This window comes from Nicotiana tomentosiformis, chromosome 6 (genome assembly GCF_000390325.3).
Source record: "Nicotiana tomentosiformis chromosome 6, ASM39032v3, whole genome shotgun sequence".
Classification (NCBI taxonomy): Eukaryota; Viridiplantae; Streptophyta; class Magnoliopsida; order Solanales; family Solanaceae; genus Nicotiana; species Nicotiana tomentosiformis.
Genome location: NC_090817.1, coordinates 143,480,165 through 143,498,295, shown reverse-complemented (window position 1 = coordinate 143,498,295; position 18,131 = coordinate 143,480,165). Strand labels below are relative to the sequence as shown.

At 37.3% G+C, this 18,131-nt stretch overlaps 1 protein-coding gene and 1 pseudogene across 1 annotated transcript; one reads left to right on the top strand and one right to left on the bottom strand.

Annotated features, from left to right (window-relative positions):
- The first annotated feature begins 1,597 nt into the window (after positions 1-1,597).
- LOC104087688 (uncharacterized) lies at positions 1,598-2,892 on the top strand. Its single transcript, XM_009592230.4, has one exon. It carries the CDS (start codon positions 1,846-1,848, stop codon positions 2,764-2,766), a length of 921 nt encoding a protein of 306 aa, XP_009590525.1. The 5' UTR covers positions 1,598-1,845; the 3' UTR covers positions 2,767-2,892.
- Positions 2,893-7,994: 5,102 nt separating this feature from the next.
- Positions 7,995-12,973, bottom strand: LOC104114674 (E3 ubiquitin-protein ligase CHIP-like; annotated as a pseudogene).
- Between the last annotated feature and the right edge of the window lie 5,158 nt (positions 12,974-18,131).

Here is an 18,131-nt window from a genome sequence, read left to right as displayed (position 1 = left end):
CCTCCCCCTCCCCCCCTCCCAAAAAGTGTAACGTTTCTCTCTCCACTGTTGAATAAAGGATGGTTTGTTTGTTTTAAAAAAAATTCCGTTTGACCTAACGCTTATGTGGCTACTGAATATTTTTGCTTTGTTGCTTGGGCTTAAAGTTGTAATTTAAGCTAGCGTTTGATCATAGATTTCTAAATTTGTTTTGAAAAATCTGATTTGGGTGAAGTTTGGTTTGGAGATGAAAATATGTTTGGACATAATTTTTCAAAACATATTTCACTTTTTATTTGAAAAAACATGAAACATGACTTATACCCCAACAAGTTCTAAAAACTATCACAAATACCCAATAGTACCATTATCACAAACCATAGTCCTGAACATAAATAAGTTTGGTACAAAATTATCATTTTTATAATGAACTATATAAATTATTAGTTACAGTGAAATCCCATTAGAGAATTACGGCTTCTAATTAAAAAGAAAAAGTTAACTGATATGAGTGTTCAGAAAGCCATTTAGCCTACAAATCAGAAGCAAAAGTAAGATGCACAAAGGATTGAGCTGATAAGGGAGCATATTCATCAAATATTTAGTTGGTCGTAATAAAAATTTTAAAAAATATAACGGTCATGTTTTGGCCCAAAATCAGCAATTGAGGTGATTTTGGAATTTTGGAATTGGGATTTTGCCAAAATGTGGGCAAAATCTATGACCAAACATGTGTTTGCTAAATAAATCTCAAATTTATTTTGGCAAAACTCATGGCCAAACGGGTCCTAAGTTTCGAATCCATATATTGTATAAGCATAATCAATGTGTATCCAAAATCAGTTCGTAATTTCATATTCAAAGGAAAAGCAACTGTATTTCCTGATTGGCTCAAAAAAATTAGATTGTACATTTATATCAGATATATACAAAAACTGGAGATTATAACTCGTGAACATCGGTTTCTTGTAACCCAAGTCATAACCACCCTGATATGCCCTTTGATTAGTAACAATCTTATATTTGCATAATTGAGTACTCACAACCTTAAAATTTTGACTCCGTTACTATTACCGTTCATAAATCAACCAGTCATGCAATGACATATGCAATTCGCCAGAAATGCTTATCCCAATTCTTGATCTGTCAGTTTTCTAGGTAAAAGACTAAACATTTTTCCATCTCAATCCAAATCCATTCTCCAAAATCTAATCCATGCAACAATCAATTACGTATTCTTTAGTCTTTACCCCCTTTGTCTCTCTCTCCCATCACCTTTTCGACTTCTTGAAGAGGCATACCCCAAATAAGGCAATAACCCCTAACTCTCTAACTAAGCATTTGATAAGCCTCCCGATGACTGTTGTAATCGATTGTCGGATCTAAAATTTAAATTTAATGGGTTTAAATTTGCACTGAACTCGTTAAATTATGGATTCATATCTAATAATTCATTTGTTAAGATTTTAATAAGTTTATATTCCGTTACGAAAGTTATAGGTTCAGATAAACCAGGTACTCGATTCCACCTCTAGTTGTATCACGTGCTATTCTCGTGCTAAACCATTCTTCACGAAACTTTAAACGCGTTCAATCAAAGTAGCATCTACGTGAATAATCTTGGAGGATATGCTCTTCATCCTCCTTTTCCATGACTCATTCCCCTTTTTTTAAACACAGTATATAAAACCGATACTACAAGCATTATTCACTCTTCCTTTTTTCTGTTTCTAATTCGAGTACTTTCATTAGAATATTCGCATTTCAATAATTCAATTTCCCCTTTTAATCCCCAAGCATCTAACATCTTTTTTCAAAATAACTGCATTAGCTAATTATGTTCTGCTAAATATTGAAGGAACAAAAATGTACTCTGGTTTTAGCAGAAGGAAGCGAGTTACTGACCCATTAGACGAAAAGGTGAAGGCTCAGATCATTGGCCGTGATAAATATGAACTCGGTTACTTCAGCAGCGGAAGCGAACACAGCGCTCACGCCGATTATGATGTCACTTCTCCTAGTTTTTCCGATCTCGTTTTCGGTTATCCTGAAAACAATGGCCAAAACGAGTCACCTGAAAATGATTCAGATTCTGAGACCGACGTATCAATGTATGAATCAACTGACACGATTGAAGATACTCCGAAGCCTATTTTCCAAAGCGATCTCGATTCGTACCGTAATGTATTGGCGTCTTGCGTTGCTAAGGCATGGGAAGTGTTTTCATGTGCAAAATCGAATAAATCGATACTCCAGAGGAATGTAATGGCATATTTGAGAAATTTTGGTTACAATGCGGCGGTTTGCAAGATGAAATGGGAAAGCTCCGGTGGACTTGCAGCCGGAAATTACGAGTTTATTGACATTCTCAGATTAGATTCCGCCAATCGGATCGTTACTCGTTACTTCGTCGATCTCGATTTCGCAGCTGAGTTTGAAATCGCGAGGCCGACGAATCAGTATGAAAAATTACAACAGTCATTGCCGAAGGTTTTTGTTGGCAAAAGTGAAGAATTAAAGCAGATATTGAGAGTAATGAGCGACGCCGCGAGACGGTCGTTGAAAAGCAGAGGCCTTCACATTCCTCCGTGGAGAAAACACCGGTTTATGCAGAACAAGTGGCTCGGTTCGTACAAACGGACAACTAATATCATGCCGTCGGCGAACTCGACGGCGTGGCTATCACCGTCAAAGGATACGAATGGAGTAAAGTGCAGAACCGTCGGGTTTCACGCTGCCGCCGTGAACGGCGGTCTGTTGTTTCCCGCGACAACCTGTACAAGATGAGATAGCAGCAATTAATCAATTTTTTGAATGACGTAATTAATAGTATCGCTTATTGTCTGTTTCATTTCTCATATTTACTTATTATTTGATTAGACACGGAAATTTTATTAAGAAGATTATTTGATTTGTACTTTGTACTTTATACTGACAGTGTTCTGAATGAAAATGTAAAACCACTAACTGAAAAATCATTCGATAAGAATTATTTACAAGTTTAAATTCAATAGTTTGATGAATAAATTGTTTCAATTATTAACATTAATTAAATCTCCTGAGTGATAAACCAAGAATATTTATATATTGACATTATTCTGATTAACCCCTTAATTTACAAGAACAAGGACTGTGATTTTGCATCGAGCATGTTTTTAATAATGATATATTGGCAGTATTCTGAGCAGCTTTTTAATTTGAATTTTCATTTTGAAGAAGTAGAAGCGGTATAATTGCCAAATTGGTACATGAACAACGGCATGTTTTGGAGAAAATCTACTCCATCCATTTCAATTTAAATGACATAATTTAGCTTATCGAGAGTAAAATTGTATGAGTTTTGATCAAAATTTTAAAATATTTTTTTTATCATATTGACATGAAAAAAATTACAATTATAGTACCTTTCATATAGTTTTTGAATATCTAAATTTAAATTTTAAAATAATGAGTTGAACTAATCCAATTTAGCTTCAAAATTTAGTTAAATTAACTCTCGATAAACGAAATGTATCATCTAAATTAAAACAAATGAAGTATATTACTCATGTAGTCATGTAGCTTACATTTTAAACCTTCATGTTAGAAGTGAATCTATTACTTAATAATCAGAATATTAAGAGTCATCATTTTATGTCTATCAAATTAGGATAAATTAATATTAGTGTGATTGTTATCCACAATATGTACGCGACAAATGCACATTGCGATTTGTGTGCATTGTCTAGCTAAGGTTTCACGTGCCATTAGATATGGGAAAGTAGGAGTTTTAAGATTTTTAATTCAGTGGTCAGAGCAGCTTCATTGACACTTGACAACATGGAAAATCCAGTTTCATAATCGGGCGGCTGATCACATTTCACAAACAAATAATATATCCACGGGTTGACAAGGCAAGTATTTGTTAGAGCATTTTTTATTTTAGAAAAAACGCACTTGTTTTTCATTCTTTTATAGGAATTTCTTAAGTAATCTATAATGTCTTGGACCACTCCACTGGTTACTTTTTAAGGCTTTGGGTTGGACGCTCATATTATTTCACGTTTATATGGCAGCCTAAGTTCCTCCAACCTTAACTCGAAAAATCTGAATTAATCTGGTCAACAAATTTGAACATTGAATGATAAAAAAAAGCTAGAAAAACAGAGAAGACTGTGGACATGTGGTGAATAACAGTATTTAACGAGACTGAGCTGGAGGAAATATTTAAATCCCAAATAGGGAATGAAAAAAATGGAGTTGAATGGATAACGTATTTTTTAAAGAGATCCGATAAGGCTATATATCTTATTTAATTAGTTTTGGCCTTTCAAGAGTAGTTGGCTCTTTCGTTGGCTTCCTGCTTGAGTTTAGGGTATTTCCAGAAGCTCAAAGTGCCCTTAGTAAAGTTAGATAGCCCCTCTTTTGAGGATTGGGTTACAGTTACACCAAAGGGTCAAAATTCAGTGACTTTATGACGCTTTAAGTTTTGATTCTTACAAGTGGCAGTTTCCTATTTGAGTAAAAAACTTGATTGATATGCTGTATTGGTTGATTTGGTTCTGTTCAAAGATATAAATATTGTTTATTTATTTATTTAATTATTGGTGGTATTTAATACATGGAAAAGGTTTGTGATATGGCTATTTCCTTGCATGTGGCAAAAGTAGAATAAAAGTGTCATTTGTCTTTTTGTTGCGCTTCATTTTTAAAAGTTTTTCTTCTGCTTTTTTGGTGGCATCAGCTATGCTTACAGATCAAAATTTGCTTTTCTGTTTAATCAAAGTGAAAGGGTTACAAGACATGTTGTTTGAAATTATACTCCGTCTTTCCCCAGAAAGAAGTCCAAAGACTAGAGTTTCAGAGAATTCACCGATTAAATTACCAATAAGTACATGCAAAATGACCGAATTGGTTGGACGGATTATGTTTTCATGGACTAAATTTGACACCCCTAATATCTATCGACGTATACTTCGTAGATGGAGCTAGCAGTTGTTTTCAGAGTAAATTGTAATCAGTAGAATATAGTAGTAAATGCGAAATTGGGGGGTCTACTGCTGAAGTTGAGTTAATAAACAACAACTGATTCCACGAATACCTGATACCGCTAGTATCTCTATCAACCGAAACTTGGACAGATGAGAAGAAATCATCTAATATTTTTACCTCTATTGGAATTTCAACATGAGACCTTATAGTGCTCCACCGATAGGCCACACCGTTGGGTGCATAGAAAAAATCCAATTAAGAGAAGCCAGTTCAAGTTTGTCAACCTCTTCACACAACAGCAGACATTGTATATCAAAAACTATTGTTTCATTTGATCAACAGTGTAACTGTAACATCTCACAAAAAGATGGTGATGTTTTGCCAGAGGCGGATCTAGGATTCGAAGGTTGTGCGTGCCACCATGTTATGCATACAATATACATGCCACTAGCTAAAAAAACAAATTAGGAATAATGGTCGGTTCAGTTAGTTTTTGATTAATTTGAATAGGCCTTTCATTCACAAAGCAAATAAGTTCGATTTTAGTTCAAATTTTTAACTCTTAATTTAAACACATTCTAAATAAAAATACAAAAAAAAAATAACATTTCATAAAAGAGCGCCTCCAATATAAATACTTGCTTAAAGAGAGTACCTTAACTACACTATATTCTTTGTTTGACTAGATTAGTTTACTTGTATTGTTCTTTGTTTATTTTTCCATCTTAATTGTTGAGTTATATGACAATTATTTTCAAAGAAAAACCTTCAACATTCAACCTATGATATTCAACTAAGGGTGGCAAGTGGGCCGGTCAAGGCCCGGGAGCGGCCCGGGACCGGTCCGGGACCGCGGGACAAATGGACCAGGACCGTTTAGCCCGGTTTTAGTGGGCCAGAGCCGGTCTTGTGGGCTGGTTCTATGATTTGGGCCCGCCAGGCCCGGGACCATTTAGCCCGCCAGGGCCCGGGACCGGACCGGTCCCTTAGCGGGCCAAACGGTCCCAAGGGCTATTTTCTTTTAAAAAAAATATAGCCGTTGGGCTGTCAAAAATAGCCGTTGGCTATTTATAAAATAGCCATTTAACCCCCCAACTTTGTTTTAATCCCAAACTTTTTATAATTACACTTTTTCCTTATTTTTAACTATAAATACCCCTTCATTCTTTCATTTTTTTCTTACAAAATCATCAATCTATCACAATCTCTCTCTAATTTTCTTCTATAATTGCTACTATTGCTTACTTTATTGTTACAATTTGTGGAACAATTGTGAAGTTGGTGAATTGAAATCTTCAACGATAATCAATTTTCAACAAGTTGTTCGTCAATTCGGTAAACTCGTTCTAACTCTTAAATTTTAATATTATAATTTTGTTTGTTTTATTTATTTTCTATTACTTTATTAATTAAGATGGCTTCCTTATACTATATATAAGATGTATATATACCTTATCGAATATAGCTTATTACTATATATATATATATATATATATATATATATATATATATATATATATATATATATATATATATATAGTATATATATATATATCGATATAAGATGTATATATAGTATATATATATATAAGTAATAAGCTATATTCGATAAGCTATATATACATCTTATATAAGATGTATACTATATATACATCTTATATATATATATATATATATATATATATATATATATATATATATATATATATATATATATTATACATTTAATATATATACTATACTATACTATACTATACTATACTATATATACATCTTATATATAGTATATAAGATGTATATATAGCTTATCGAATATAGCTTATTACTTATATATATATATACTATATATACATCTTATATCGATATACTATATATGCATCTTATATACTATATATATTCGATATTAAATATTGAATATTAAAATTTAGGTCACAATTCTATAATAAAATTTACAAAGCATTGTCTTAGATATTTTTTTTAACATCCTTTTGTCTCTAATATCTATTTATTTTTTATTTTTAAAAAAAATAATATGTTGGGCCCACTTAGCCCACTTAGCTCGTTTAGCCCGCGGGCCGGGACCGTTTAGCCCGGGACCAAACGGTCCCGGTCCCGGACCGGTCCCTACAAAAAGCCCGTTTAGGCCCGGTCCCGTTTGGCCCGTTTAATTTGGGACCGGTCCGGGACCGTTTGGGCCGGCCCACTTGGCCCGTTTAGGCCCGGGACCGGCCCACTTGCCAACCCTATATTCAACTCAAAATGACTATCAATCAAGCCATTTAAATTTTTTTTTTTCAAAACCTAATAGAAGATATTGCTCAAATTATATTCCAATATATAAATTAATATCGTTTCATTAAAAATACAAAAATTATATTCTAATTAAAATCAATTAAAATTACCTATAGAAAATAATTGTTTATAAAGTAAGGTATAATGATAGAAATAAAATAATGATTGAAAGTTAAAAAAATGAAGAAGAGTGACTTAGCAAGTAATAAAAGGAGGGAAAGAACCGAAAAAGAAGGAAAAGAGGTGGGGCCCTAGGGTTCAACTGAAAATAAAAGAAATCTTAATAAGTAGAAAAAAGGAAAAATCAAAGAGCTGCTCCAATGGGGAATCGAACTTGCATTAATGCGGCCAAGAAAAGCTTTCAAAGAGAAGGTTGAACCAATGGCACCCGCTTCCACTTTATGACTTTTGAGTGCCACTCTATCCATTTATACGTTTCTTCACAGAGATATTATGTACATAATAAGAATTTTAGCGAAGCAAGCGGATGCCGTGGTAGATCCGCCCCAGTGTTTTGCTGTACAATTAATTAAGACCAACGAGCCATAACAAAAGCATTACACTATACAACTGTGATTAACATAAATTATACGGGAAATCATGTTAATATTTGAATCATACTGGAAGCTGTTAGCCAGATAACTCTCACAAAAAGCCGTGTCCTCCCTTCCCTCTGGCTCTGTTCTTGGTTTCACTAGCACCACCGTTGACATGCATCAGATGATATTTTTGATCATACCAATGAATTTTTTTCACTCTATCCTGTATGCCCAGCTTTGCCTATCCAAATATGCGCGTACAGCTTCCTTTATGGCTAGATTTGGCACCAACTGGGGCGGATAAAGTGGTTCTCGTGTGATTGTAATTGGCACACTCAGGAATATCGATAAAATGTAAATGGAAGAGAATCTGAGATGCCTAAGGTGATGAGAAACAAATTTTACCTTCTGCAAATGGTCAAGGATCACTGCCCGCACGTATGTAACACCACTGGGAGTGATGACAGGGTCACGAAAAATATCAAGAGTGATTTTACAGCACACGTGATCAGGAACCTGGAAATACTCGGTGTCAAACGATAATACAATGCAGTTGCTTTCAAAAGGGAGAAATCACTAAGATGATAATGCTTGAATGCTCACCTCAGTTGGAGTATCATCTTCTGCAGCTTTCACGAAAACTTCGCGCACAGCTTCCAGTTGCTTCAAAAGAGACTTTGAGTTTTCATCTACGTGCCCTTCCATCCGAGAACTATCAAGTGCATGTTTCTCCTTGAGAGCTAATTCATAGGATTCTCTGAGGCACATTTCACAATAAAAATGATGGGGAGACGACCTATGTAATCGGTATAAAAATCCAACAAAAGTAACGGAAATTTATAAGTGACATAAGCAAGAGCTATTACTTCAAGTTCTGAAGTTCCCAGGAGCGCCTTGTAGATTCATGCTCCCACTCCAAGTACTTTGCTTTCGCAAGCTCTTCCCAGATCTCTTCTATGTAATTCCTGGATTCGCACCTCTTCCAAGGTCTAACGCCTAACAGGATACATAAAGAAGAGCTGTATCATAATTCAGCAAAGCAAACTTCCCTAAAATCATCATTTCAACCATCATAATTCAGCGAAAGGAACTTCCCTAAATCATAGTTTCAATTATGCTCATCATAAGAACAAATGAACTTTGATAGATTTATCCTAGACTTGTTTGCTATGTACTAACAAGAAAAAAAGGAAAAGATTCATCCCAAACTCTTTTGCAAAATATATCACGTCGCCTGGCATCTTAAGAACAAAGATTAAGATATCATTTTGCTAGCACAACAGCTGTCACGACCCAAAATCCGCTAAAGGTCGTGATGACACCTAACACCGCCATCAGACAAGCCAACAATGGATGATTAACTTAATTACTCATTTTAGTATTTTTGAAATCATAATTTCATCAATTAAGTAGTAAGAAATATAATTTTTACAGGGTAACTAATAATATTTTCACGACTACAATAATAAACCACCCATAAGCACCCCAAAACCCGGTGTCACAAGTACATGAACGTCAACTAGGAAATATAATACATTACAACATCTGTCTGGAGTACAATTTAGACAGGTGAATATAAATAACTCAGATGGAGACTCTGCAGGCTGCGAATCGTAACATAAAATGTAGCTTACGGTAAGTCCCCGCATCATCCGCGCCTCTGCGCCCAAAAGATCACAAGACATATATTTACATGCACAAAAATATGCAGCAAGTGTAGTATGAGTACGTAAATCAATGCGTACCCAGTAAGTATCTAGCCTAACCCCAGAGAAATAGTGACGAGGGGTCGACATCGACACTTACAAGTGGTCCAATAAGACAGATACAATAAGAAGTAAACAAATATGGGACAGAGTAAGTAAACAAATCAAACAAGTATAAATATGTGGTAAAATCCTTCTCTCAACAATAAGCTCAACTCTCGATTAGCAGTCACCTCCTCCACCGGAGTATATATCTATCTATATATATATCTATAATGGACCTCACCAGATGGGTCGTCATAATTCAAATCAGGAAAACTCCCAGATACACTGGCCCTTTTGACAAATAATACGCACGGTTTCATAGAAGTATTTTTCAGAAATGCCGAGGCGTACGACCCGATCCCATCATAATCTGGTATATAGCCATAGATACATCTATTATATATATTGCTAAGGCGAACGACCCGCTCCCATGAGAGTGTAGTACATAATCCAGCCGAGGCGAACGGCCCGATCCCATAAGGTGTGCGCACTGCCGAGGGTCGAACGACACGAACCATAGATGTATCTATCCTGCCGAGGCGAACGACCCGATCCCATTAGAATAAGAAGCTTTGACAGGTCCTTGACCCTACTCACGAAGGGACATGTGAGTTATAAGAAGCTTTGGGGAAAACCTTTCGATGAGAATGCATAACGCGGGAGAAATTCGTAAGAGGAGTACAATTATTTCGCGGCAAATCACGAAGCCCGTCGAATCTCTACAATAGTGAGTCTATCGCTCTACACAAGTATAGTCTCAAGCCGTAATGTAAAATAAAAGAATTTAATAGACAAGGGACTGCTCAAATAGTACAGTTATAGCATGGTGTGAGTCTAAGTCTACCCGGATAATAACGTGGATCTAACTACGTACAGACTCTCATCATCTCGTGCGTATGTAGCCCCCGCAACAAGTAACACATATCAAATCCATCACCTAGGGGTAGTTTCCCCCTCACAGAGTTAGACAAGAGACTTACCTCGCTCCGAAGTTCCATAACCGACTCCAAAGCCTCTCTAACACCTCAATCTGATGCTCGTCGCTCCAAAACTAGTTAAACAATGTGCAAACCCATAAACATATACTCTAATACTCATAACAAATCAATTTAAACAAATCCCCACTCCGCTCGAAAAGTCGATAAAGCAACCCTCGGATCCACGTGCCCGAATTTCGAAATTTTTTGAAGATAACCATTACCCATAACATTATGAACTCAAATATATAATTTATTCTCAATTTCATGTCCAATTTCGTGGTCAAAATCCAAAAAATACCGATTTCTAGGTTTCTTTCAAAATCTCACAATTTCTATAAATTTTCATGCTTGATTCCATATAAAAATCATGTATTTAACTCATAATGTGAAGAAATCACTTACCCCATTATAGTTGATGAAGATGACACTCCAAAAGTGCTCCAAAATCGGCTCCCATGGACGAAAATGAGATGAAAATGGGCCAAACCCCCGTTTTAAAGAAGCCTCACTGCCCAGCACGAATTCCGCTTCTGCGGTGAGAAGGTCGCTTTTGTGACAGCCGCTTCTGCGACTCTAAGTCTCGCACCTGCGAGAAACCAAGCCAAGGTCGCTGGCCGCTTCTGCGGCCCTCATGCGCATCTGCGCCCACGCTTCTGCGCCGCCCACTCTACTGGTGCGGTCCCGCTTCTGTGGTAAGATGACCGCATTTGCGGTCTCAGCATTGCCCAACAAAAATCCGCATCTGCGCCTCCTCTTGGCTGCTTCTGTGGCTCCGCACCTGCGGCCAAAACCTCGCAGGTGCGGTTACACCAGAAGACAGATGCTTCAGCTCTTCTTCCAAGTCCAAACTCAATCCGTTGATCATCCGGAATCCACTCGAGGCCCTCGGGACCTCAACCAAATATACCAACACGTCCCAAAACACATTACAAACTTAGTCGAGGCCTCAAATCACGCCAAACAATATCGAAACTACGAATTGCGCATCGATTCAAGCCTAATGAACTATGGAACTTCTAACTTCCACATCCGATGCCGAAACCTATCAAATCACGTTCAATTAACCACACATTTTGCACCCAAGTCCTAAATGACATTACAGACTTATTCCAACTTCTGAAATCGAGATCCGATACTGATATCAAAAGGTCCTCCCCCGGTCAAACTTCCAAAAACCTCCAACTTCCAACTTCCGCCAAATGACCCCAAAATGACCTATGGACCTCCAAATCCACATCCGGACGCACTTCTAAGACCAGAATCGCCATACAGAGCTATTCTCAGGCTCGTAATTCCAAACGGACATCGATGAAATTAAAATACACTTCTAAAATGCTAACTTTTCACAATGAGCGCTGAAATGCTCCCGAGTCATCCAAAACCCGATCCGGATAAATGCCCAAGTTCAAAATCATCATACGAACCTATTGGAACTTTCAAATTCTGATTCCGAGTTCGTTTACTAAAAAACTAGACTTTAGTCAATTCTTCCAACTTAAAGTTTCCAAAATTAGAATTTTCCATCTAAGTCAGCCCCGAACTTTCCGAAATTCAATTTCGACCATACGTGCAAGTCATAATACCTGAAGTGAAGCTACTCATGGCCTTAAACCACCGAACAATGTGCTAGAGCTCAAAACGACCGATCGGGTCGTTACAACAGCAACCATGAATAGTTCATGAATTATGGTTGGTTTCTTGTGCCAAGATTTGAAGTCACTGATGGCAGTATGTTAATTAACATGTTCTAACATACATTCTTGTAACTTGAGCTTCAAGTAGAGAAGTGTTTGACTACTGGAGTCAAAGCAAAACCCCAAGCCTGGAGGCATTAATTTGCATGAGTTCAATTGTTTCACTGGTTTAGGTTTCACTGGAAATCTTCAGGTTGTAGTTTGGTTTACATTTGGTGGATTGAGAACAAAAAATCCCTTTAGCACAATGTTAGTCTTGAAATTTTATTTTTATTTCTCCAGGTATTATATGAATGCAACGAAAAGACCATTGACGAATAATGAAACAATTCATATATTGACATTTCGTGCTTATTTCCAAACTTCTGCTTTGATATTCCCATCCGGTAACCACAGGATGATCCACAAGAAAGGTGGCAGGATTCGAACCTATTGCCGGCCTGCCCTTGACGTGAACTACTCCAGTGACTACTAGTAAGAGCAACCAACAACGAGCACATAGGTTTGCTACAATAATGTACAAACAATTATCTGATAATGTTTCTTGAGGAATTTATTCATTATGAGTAGGTAATATGAAATAATTCACTAGTTTCACTTGTCATTGACTAGGAACATAAACAACATCCTTAATATCAACATTATTTTAAGTTGCGATGATCTCATCCTTAACAAAGAAATGCGAACCAAGTCAACCATTTTCCCATCAAGCTCACCTCCCATTTTTGAACAAAGTAGAACATCTTCCCATCAAGCTCACCTATCATCTATTGGACTAAAAACATTACTTTGACAATGGGTTCATAATATGTGAATTAGAAATGTACGGAGAGTGAACTCAAATCCCGGAAAAATATCACTAGGTAATTTCTTCTTATTTACCTAAAATTTGGTGGGTAAAGTTACTCGGTGCCTGTGCTGGTGGAGGTAGCAAGTATCCGATAGAATAGTTAAGGTGCGCAGAAGCTGGCCCGAACAATACCGTTATCAAAACAAAAGAAAAACATACAACCGATTTTTCTAGCATAATTAGCTGCTCATTTATCTTTGCACTTCACTTGACAGCTATTTTACAAAAACTTCAAAGAGCAACTTTTAAAATAGTTCACCACCATGATGATCCTAACACATATGAAGGTAGCTAGGGTTGGTATAGAATAAACGTTTTCGATACTTATCCCCGAAGTAATGGGAGTAGGCCAAAGAAGTATTGTGGTGAGGTGATTAGGAAGGATATGTCATTGCTCTAACTTACAGAGGACATGAGCCTCAATAGGATAGGGTGGAGATCAAAAATTAGGGTGGAAGGTTGACATTAGTGGTTAGTCTCTTAGTCTTATCAGTAGTGCTAGTACCATTTTTGTATTTTTTCTTATTCCTGGTTCATTATAGTACATGTTGTGCCATTTGTTCCTATTATATTATTGTTGCTACTGTTTGTTACTTTATTTTCAATGTTCCTTTAGTCGAGGATCTATCGAAAATAACCTCTCTACCTCCACAAGGTAGGGGTAAGGTCAACGTACACACTACCCTCCCCATAACCTACATGTGGGATTACACTGGTTTTTTTTTGTTGTTGTTGGCACTTATCCCCGAGGTTTACATTAAGCTTCTTCTTTGTTTAAAAAAGAAATTTTACTGAGAGCAAAGGTGAAGAATACATGGTTAAGTCCAAGATGTTCTTTACAAGCAAGCTAGAAATATCACACTGGAGTATACAGACTCTCCAAAATGCATCCGCACCTCTACTGGATCCTCCAAAGATGCATTACTTTTGGGGGGATCCAACATGCACCCGAAAATATTTTTAGAGAGTCCGAGAAACATAGGTTACCCTATGTGATCATGATAAGCCACGTACCTTCCATAAGAAACAAAGATTTAGGAGAAGATGATTCCTGGAGCTTTCAGTTATTAGATGTTTATTAGAAGTTATCTGTTTAGCTATTTTATTATAGTTATTGGAAGTTATTTTATCTTTATCCTAATAGGTTATGTAGTAGTTATGGTCAGCCTATTATATAAGTAATAAATCCTGTAATGTGTAGGTATCATTATCAGAATCAAAACTACTTTATTCTGGAGCATTATCTTCTCCATACCGACAACTTTATTAGTGTAGTTGTGTTTAAGATTCTTGCACAAACTATTGCCAATAATATTAACTTCTTTGTTCTATTTATTCTGTTATCTACTTCTTGTTTTCATCAGTTTGGTATCAGAGCAGTAAGATCTTACATGGTGAACACACGGACCCACGCTTTCCACAGTGAACCCACCATTCCTACTATTGACCCGATTTCCCAACAATTGACGACTATAGCAGCGAAATTGGAAGCCATAAATGCTTTAGCCGCTGATGTGGCTGCATTAAAAGCACAACACAATGGAGATCACAACAATAAAGGGAAAGCTAAAGCCATACCAGAAGAGGATGAGGTTAACAACACTTGGCAACGAGAAACTTTTCGGCGCTCACAGGCAAAGATGAAATTTCCTAAGTATGAGGGAGGAGATCCTAGAGGCTGGATTTTAAAAGCAGAGAAGTATTTCCAGTACTATCAAACTTATGAGGAATGCAAGGTTGATGTGGCTTCGATGTACTTGGAAGGAGATGCATTGGATCTTTTCGCTTGGATCAACAGTGAGCGAACCATTTACTATTGGGACGAATTGGTGAAAGTAATGCAATAAAATTACGGACCTACTGAGTTTTAAAACCCCGATGAACATCTCTGTGATATCCAACAAACTGGAACAATGTTTGAGTATAGGTAAGAATTTGCAAAACGAGCAGCACGTGTGCAAAATTGGCCAGAACACTGTTTGCTTGGAGTTTTCCTCAGTGGGCTGACAGAAGACCTTTGCGTGGACATTATGATTCACAAACCTTGATATGTGTACAAGGAAGTGACCCTAACTTTAGAACATGAAGGAAAATAGGGACCTAATCGGTCCAGTAAGGCACCCACTTTGCCTTCTGTATCACGACCTCCTTCAGTTGGGACATCATCTCTAGTGGCTCGAGAATCCTTTGATTTTCTATCATCCCGTCAACCAGTTGGACATCCTTTTCAACCACCATCACTTCCCAACATTCGCCCGTTGACTCCTGAACAACAAATTCGGCGAGACAAAGGCCTTTGCTATCGTTGCGGAGAAAAGTCTAGCCCTGGTCATCGCTGCAAACCTGGGACATTTGCTCATCTAGAGTTGATGGAAGAGAACGACACATAGATTTTGAAGGATAAGAACAAAAATAACATGTTTATGATAAGTAGGGATTTTGACTACTTATTTGCACTCTTTTACTTTAGTTTTAGCTAAAAAATGCTTAAAGGTATTCCTGAAAAATGATAAAATGTACTTACTTGCAGGAGCATTGGAAAAAGAGCCAAAACGATGAAATTAAACTAAAGAAGGAGTATTTTTGGACAAGGACTAAAACCAAGCAAAAATAGCAAAGTGCGGACCGCATAATATTGAGTGCGGCCGCAGACTATGAAGGACCTCTGACAGAATTCCTTTGCAAAGTGCGGACCGCACATTAATTATTATGCGGCCGCAGAAGATGAGGTTTATAGAGATGTAGTTCTGAGTCCATGAAGAAATGCGGACCGCACTATTATTGTGCAGCCGCAGAATTCAAGAGTGCGGCTGCACTCAGAAAAGTGCGGTCCGCAGAAGTCCCTCCTGTCAAGCTCAAATTCAAGAGTGCGGCCGCACTCAGAAATGTGCGGTCCGCAGAGTCCATCCTGTCAAGCCCAGCTTCAAAGTACGGACCGCATACAGAATTGTACGGCAGCAGAACCTCCGCAGGGGCAATTTTGTCCGATAATTTCAGCTGTGTATAAATAGTTCTTTTTTTCAAATTTAGGTTAAGTTTGAACATCTGAAAGTTGGGAGCCATTTTTATTTACTGCTTTAGGAAATTTTATGATAGTTTGTCTATTTGACATTGGATATTTATTTCTTTGTCATTGAATATGAGTTTAATCTTCTATTCTTCTTTAATTTCTTCATTTTCATCTATGAGTAGCTAAATTTCTAGCTAGGGTTGTGACCCAACCCTAGTGTGGGTACCTAATAGGTGTTTGATTTAGGGCTTGTTTATGGTTGGGTGTGTAATATTTAGCCTAGTTCTTGCGTTAATTGTAGAATTAATGGTTGCAAATATTGATTCAAGCCTATTTTACTTAGTCTCTATTTGAGAAAGAGAGACCGAGTCTAGAAAAACTTGGCTAACAAGAAATTGGGGTGAACTCCAGAAATTGATAGTCCCAATTAAAGGGTTGAATCTAGAGATAGTAAAACCCGACTTGAGCATCTATCAACTATTTTGTGAATTATCCATTTGGACTTGAGAAAGCCAAATTGGGCAAAAACCACTCAATTACCGAGAGGTATTGAGTGGGTAATTGCGTGTTAATTGTTATATTACACCCCGACCTACCAAACCTTCCCTAAAACCCACAATCCGTTAGGCAAACACCTAGGTGGAAGTCACAAACCTAGATCTTTTACATACTTGAAAAACAACACCAAAAATATTATTCTCTTGCTTTACATTTTCAAACCGTAGCATAATTTAGAAGTAGAATCAAAACACAGTTTTTGGAAGTGCATCTTAGACACTTTACGTTCTTAGTCCAATTATATACCTAATCCCATATACGCTCCCTGTGAATTCGATCCCAACTCCTAGTTGGGTATTATTATTGCAATCGACCACTTTACAACTCCAAACTGAGGTGTGATTTCGGCGAGATCAATTTTTTGCGCCGTTGTCGGGGAGCTAAAAATGGATTTAGCTATATATTTGGTTTTGTGTGTGAATTGTCTTCTTTTCCTTCCGTGTTACTAATATTTTTGGTGAAACAATTGTAGGTGAAACAATGGCTCTCAACAACAATGATCCTCTCGGAAACATGCCTTTGAGGGATGTGGACGTGGAAGATAACCAAGTTGAAGAGGTTCCTCTTGAACTTTAAGCAAATAGATGAGGCCGACCGCCTCAAGACAACGTTACCGTTCCACCCCCAAATCCACCAAGAGCGGATCCACACCGGGTGTTGCCGAATGAAGGGTATGCAAGTGCCATAGTCCCACTCCGCATTAGGGCGGGCAACTTTCAAATCACAAATGTTATGCTCACATTGCTAGAGCAATGAGGATTCTTCACCGGAGGTACGTATCAAAATGCATACAAACACTTGAAAGGATTTTTGGACACTTGCTGGGGGAGTAAACAAACAAACGTCTCCGAGGATGCTTTAAGGTTGAGGCTACTTCCTTTTTTACTATGGGGGAAAGCCTTGGATTTGTTAGAAAGGTTGCCAAACCATTCCGTCCATACATGAGATGAATTGGCGGAGAAATTCATTGCCAAGTTCTTTTCTCCCAAGCATATGGCTACTCTTAGAGACGAGATTCTAGCATTTAAATAAGAATCCAATGAGACTTTGCGTGAGATATGGGAGAGGTACCGAACTATGGTGAAAGAGTGCCTGGACAATGACATGACTGAGGCTATGATTCAACAAACTTTCTATAGAGGGATCAATACTACCAATCAATGCGTGGTCAACCAATTTACCGGTGGAAATTTCATGACAACACCATATGCCGAAGCTTGTGAGATCTTAGATGAAATGGCAGATACTTCATCGGCATGGCAAAGTAGAGCTAATGTTCCTCAAGGTGATCCAAATGTGATTCACCTACACAAAGAATTGCATGATCATGGGCAAGCAATTGGCGAGTTGACCACAACAATGAATCAATTAGCCAAAGCTCAACTTCAACAAGTTCAAGGTCCTAAGCAAGTAAATGCAATGGAAGGTGTCAACATGATGGTGAACAAGCGAAGGCAAAAGGGTCAACAAGTGCAAAATCGTGTGAAACAATTTGTGCAAGATGATA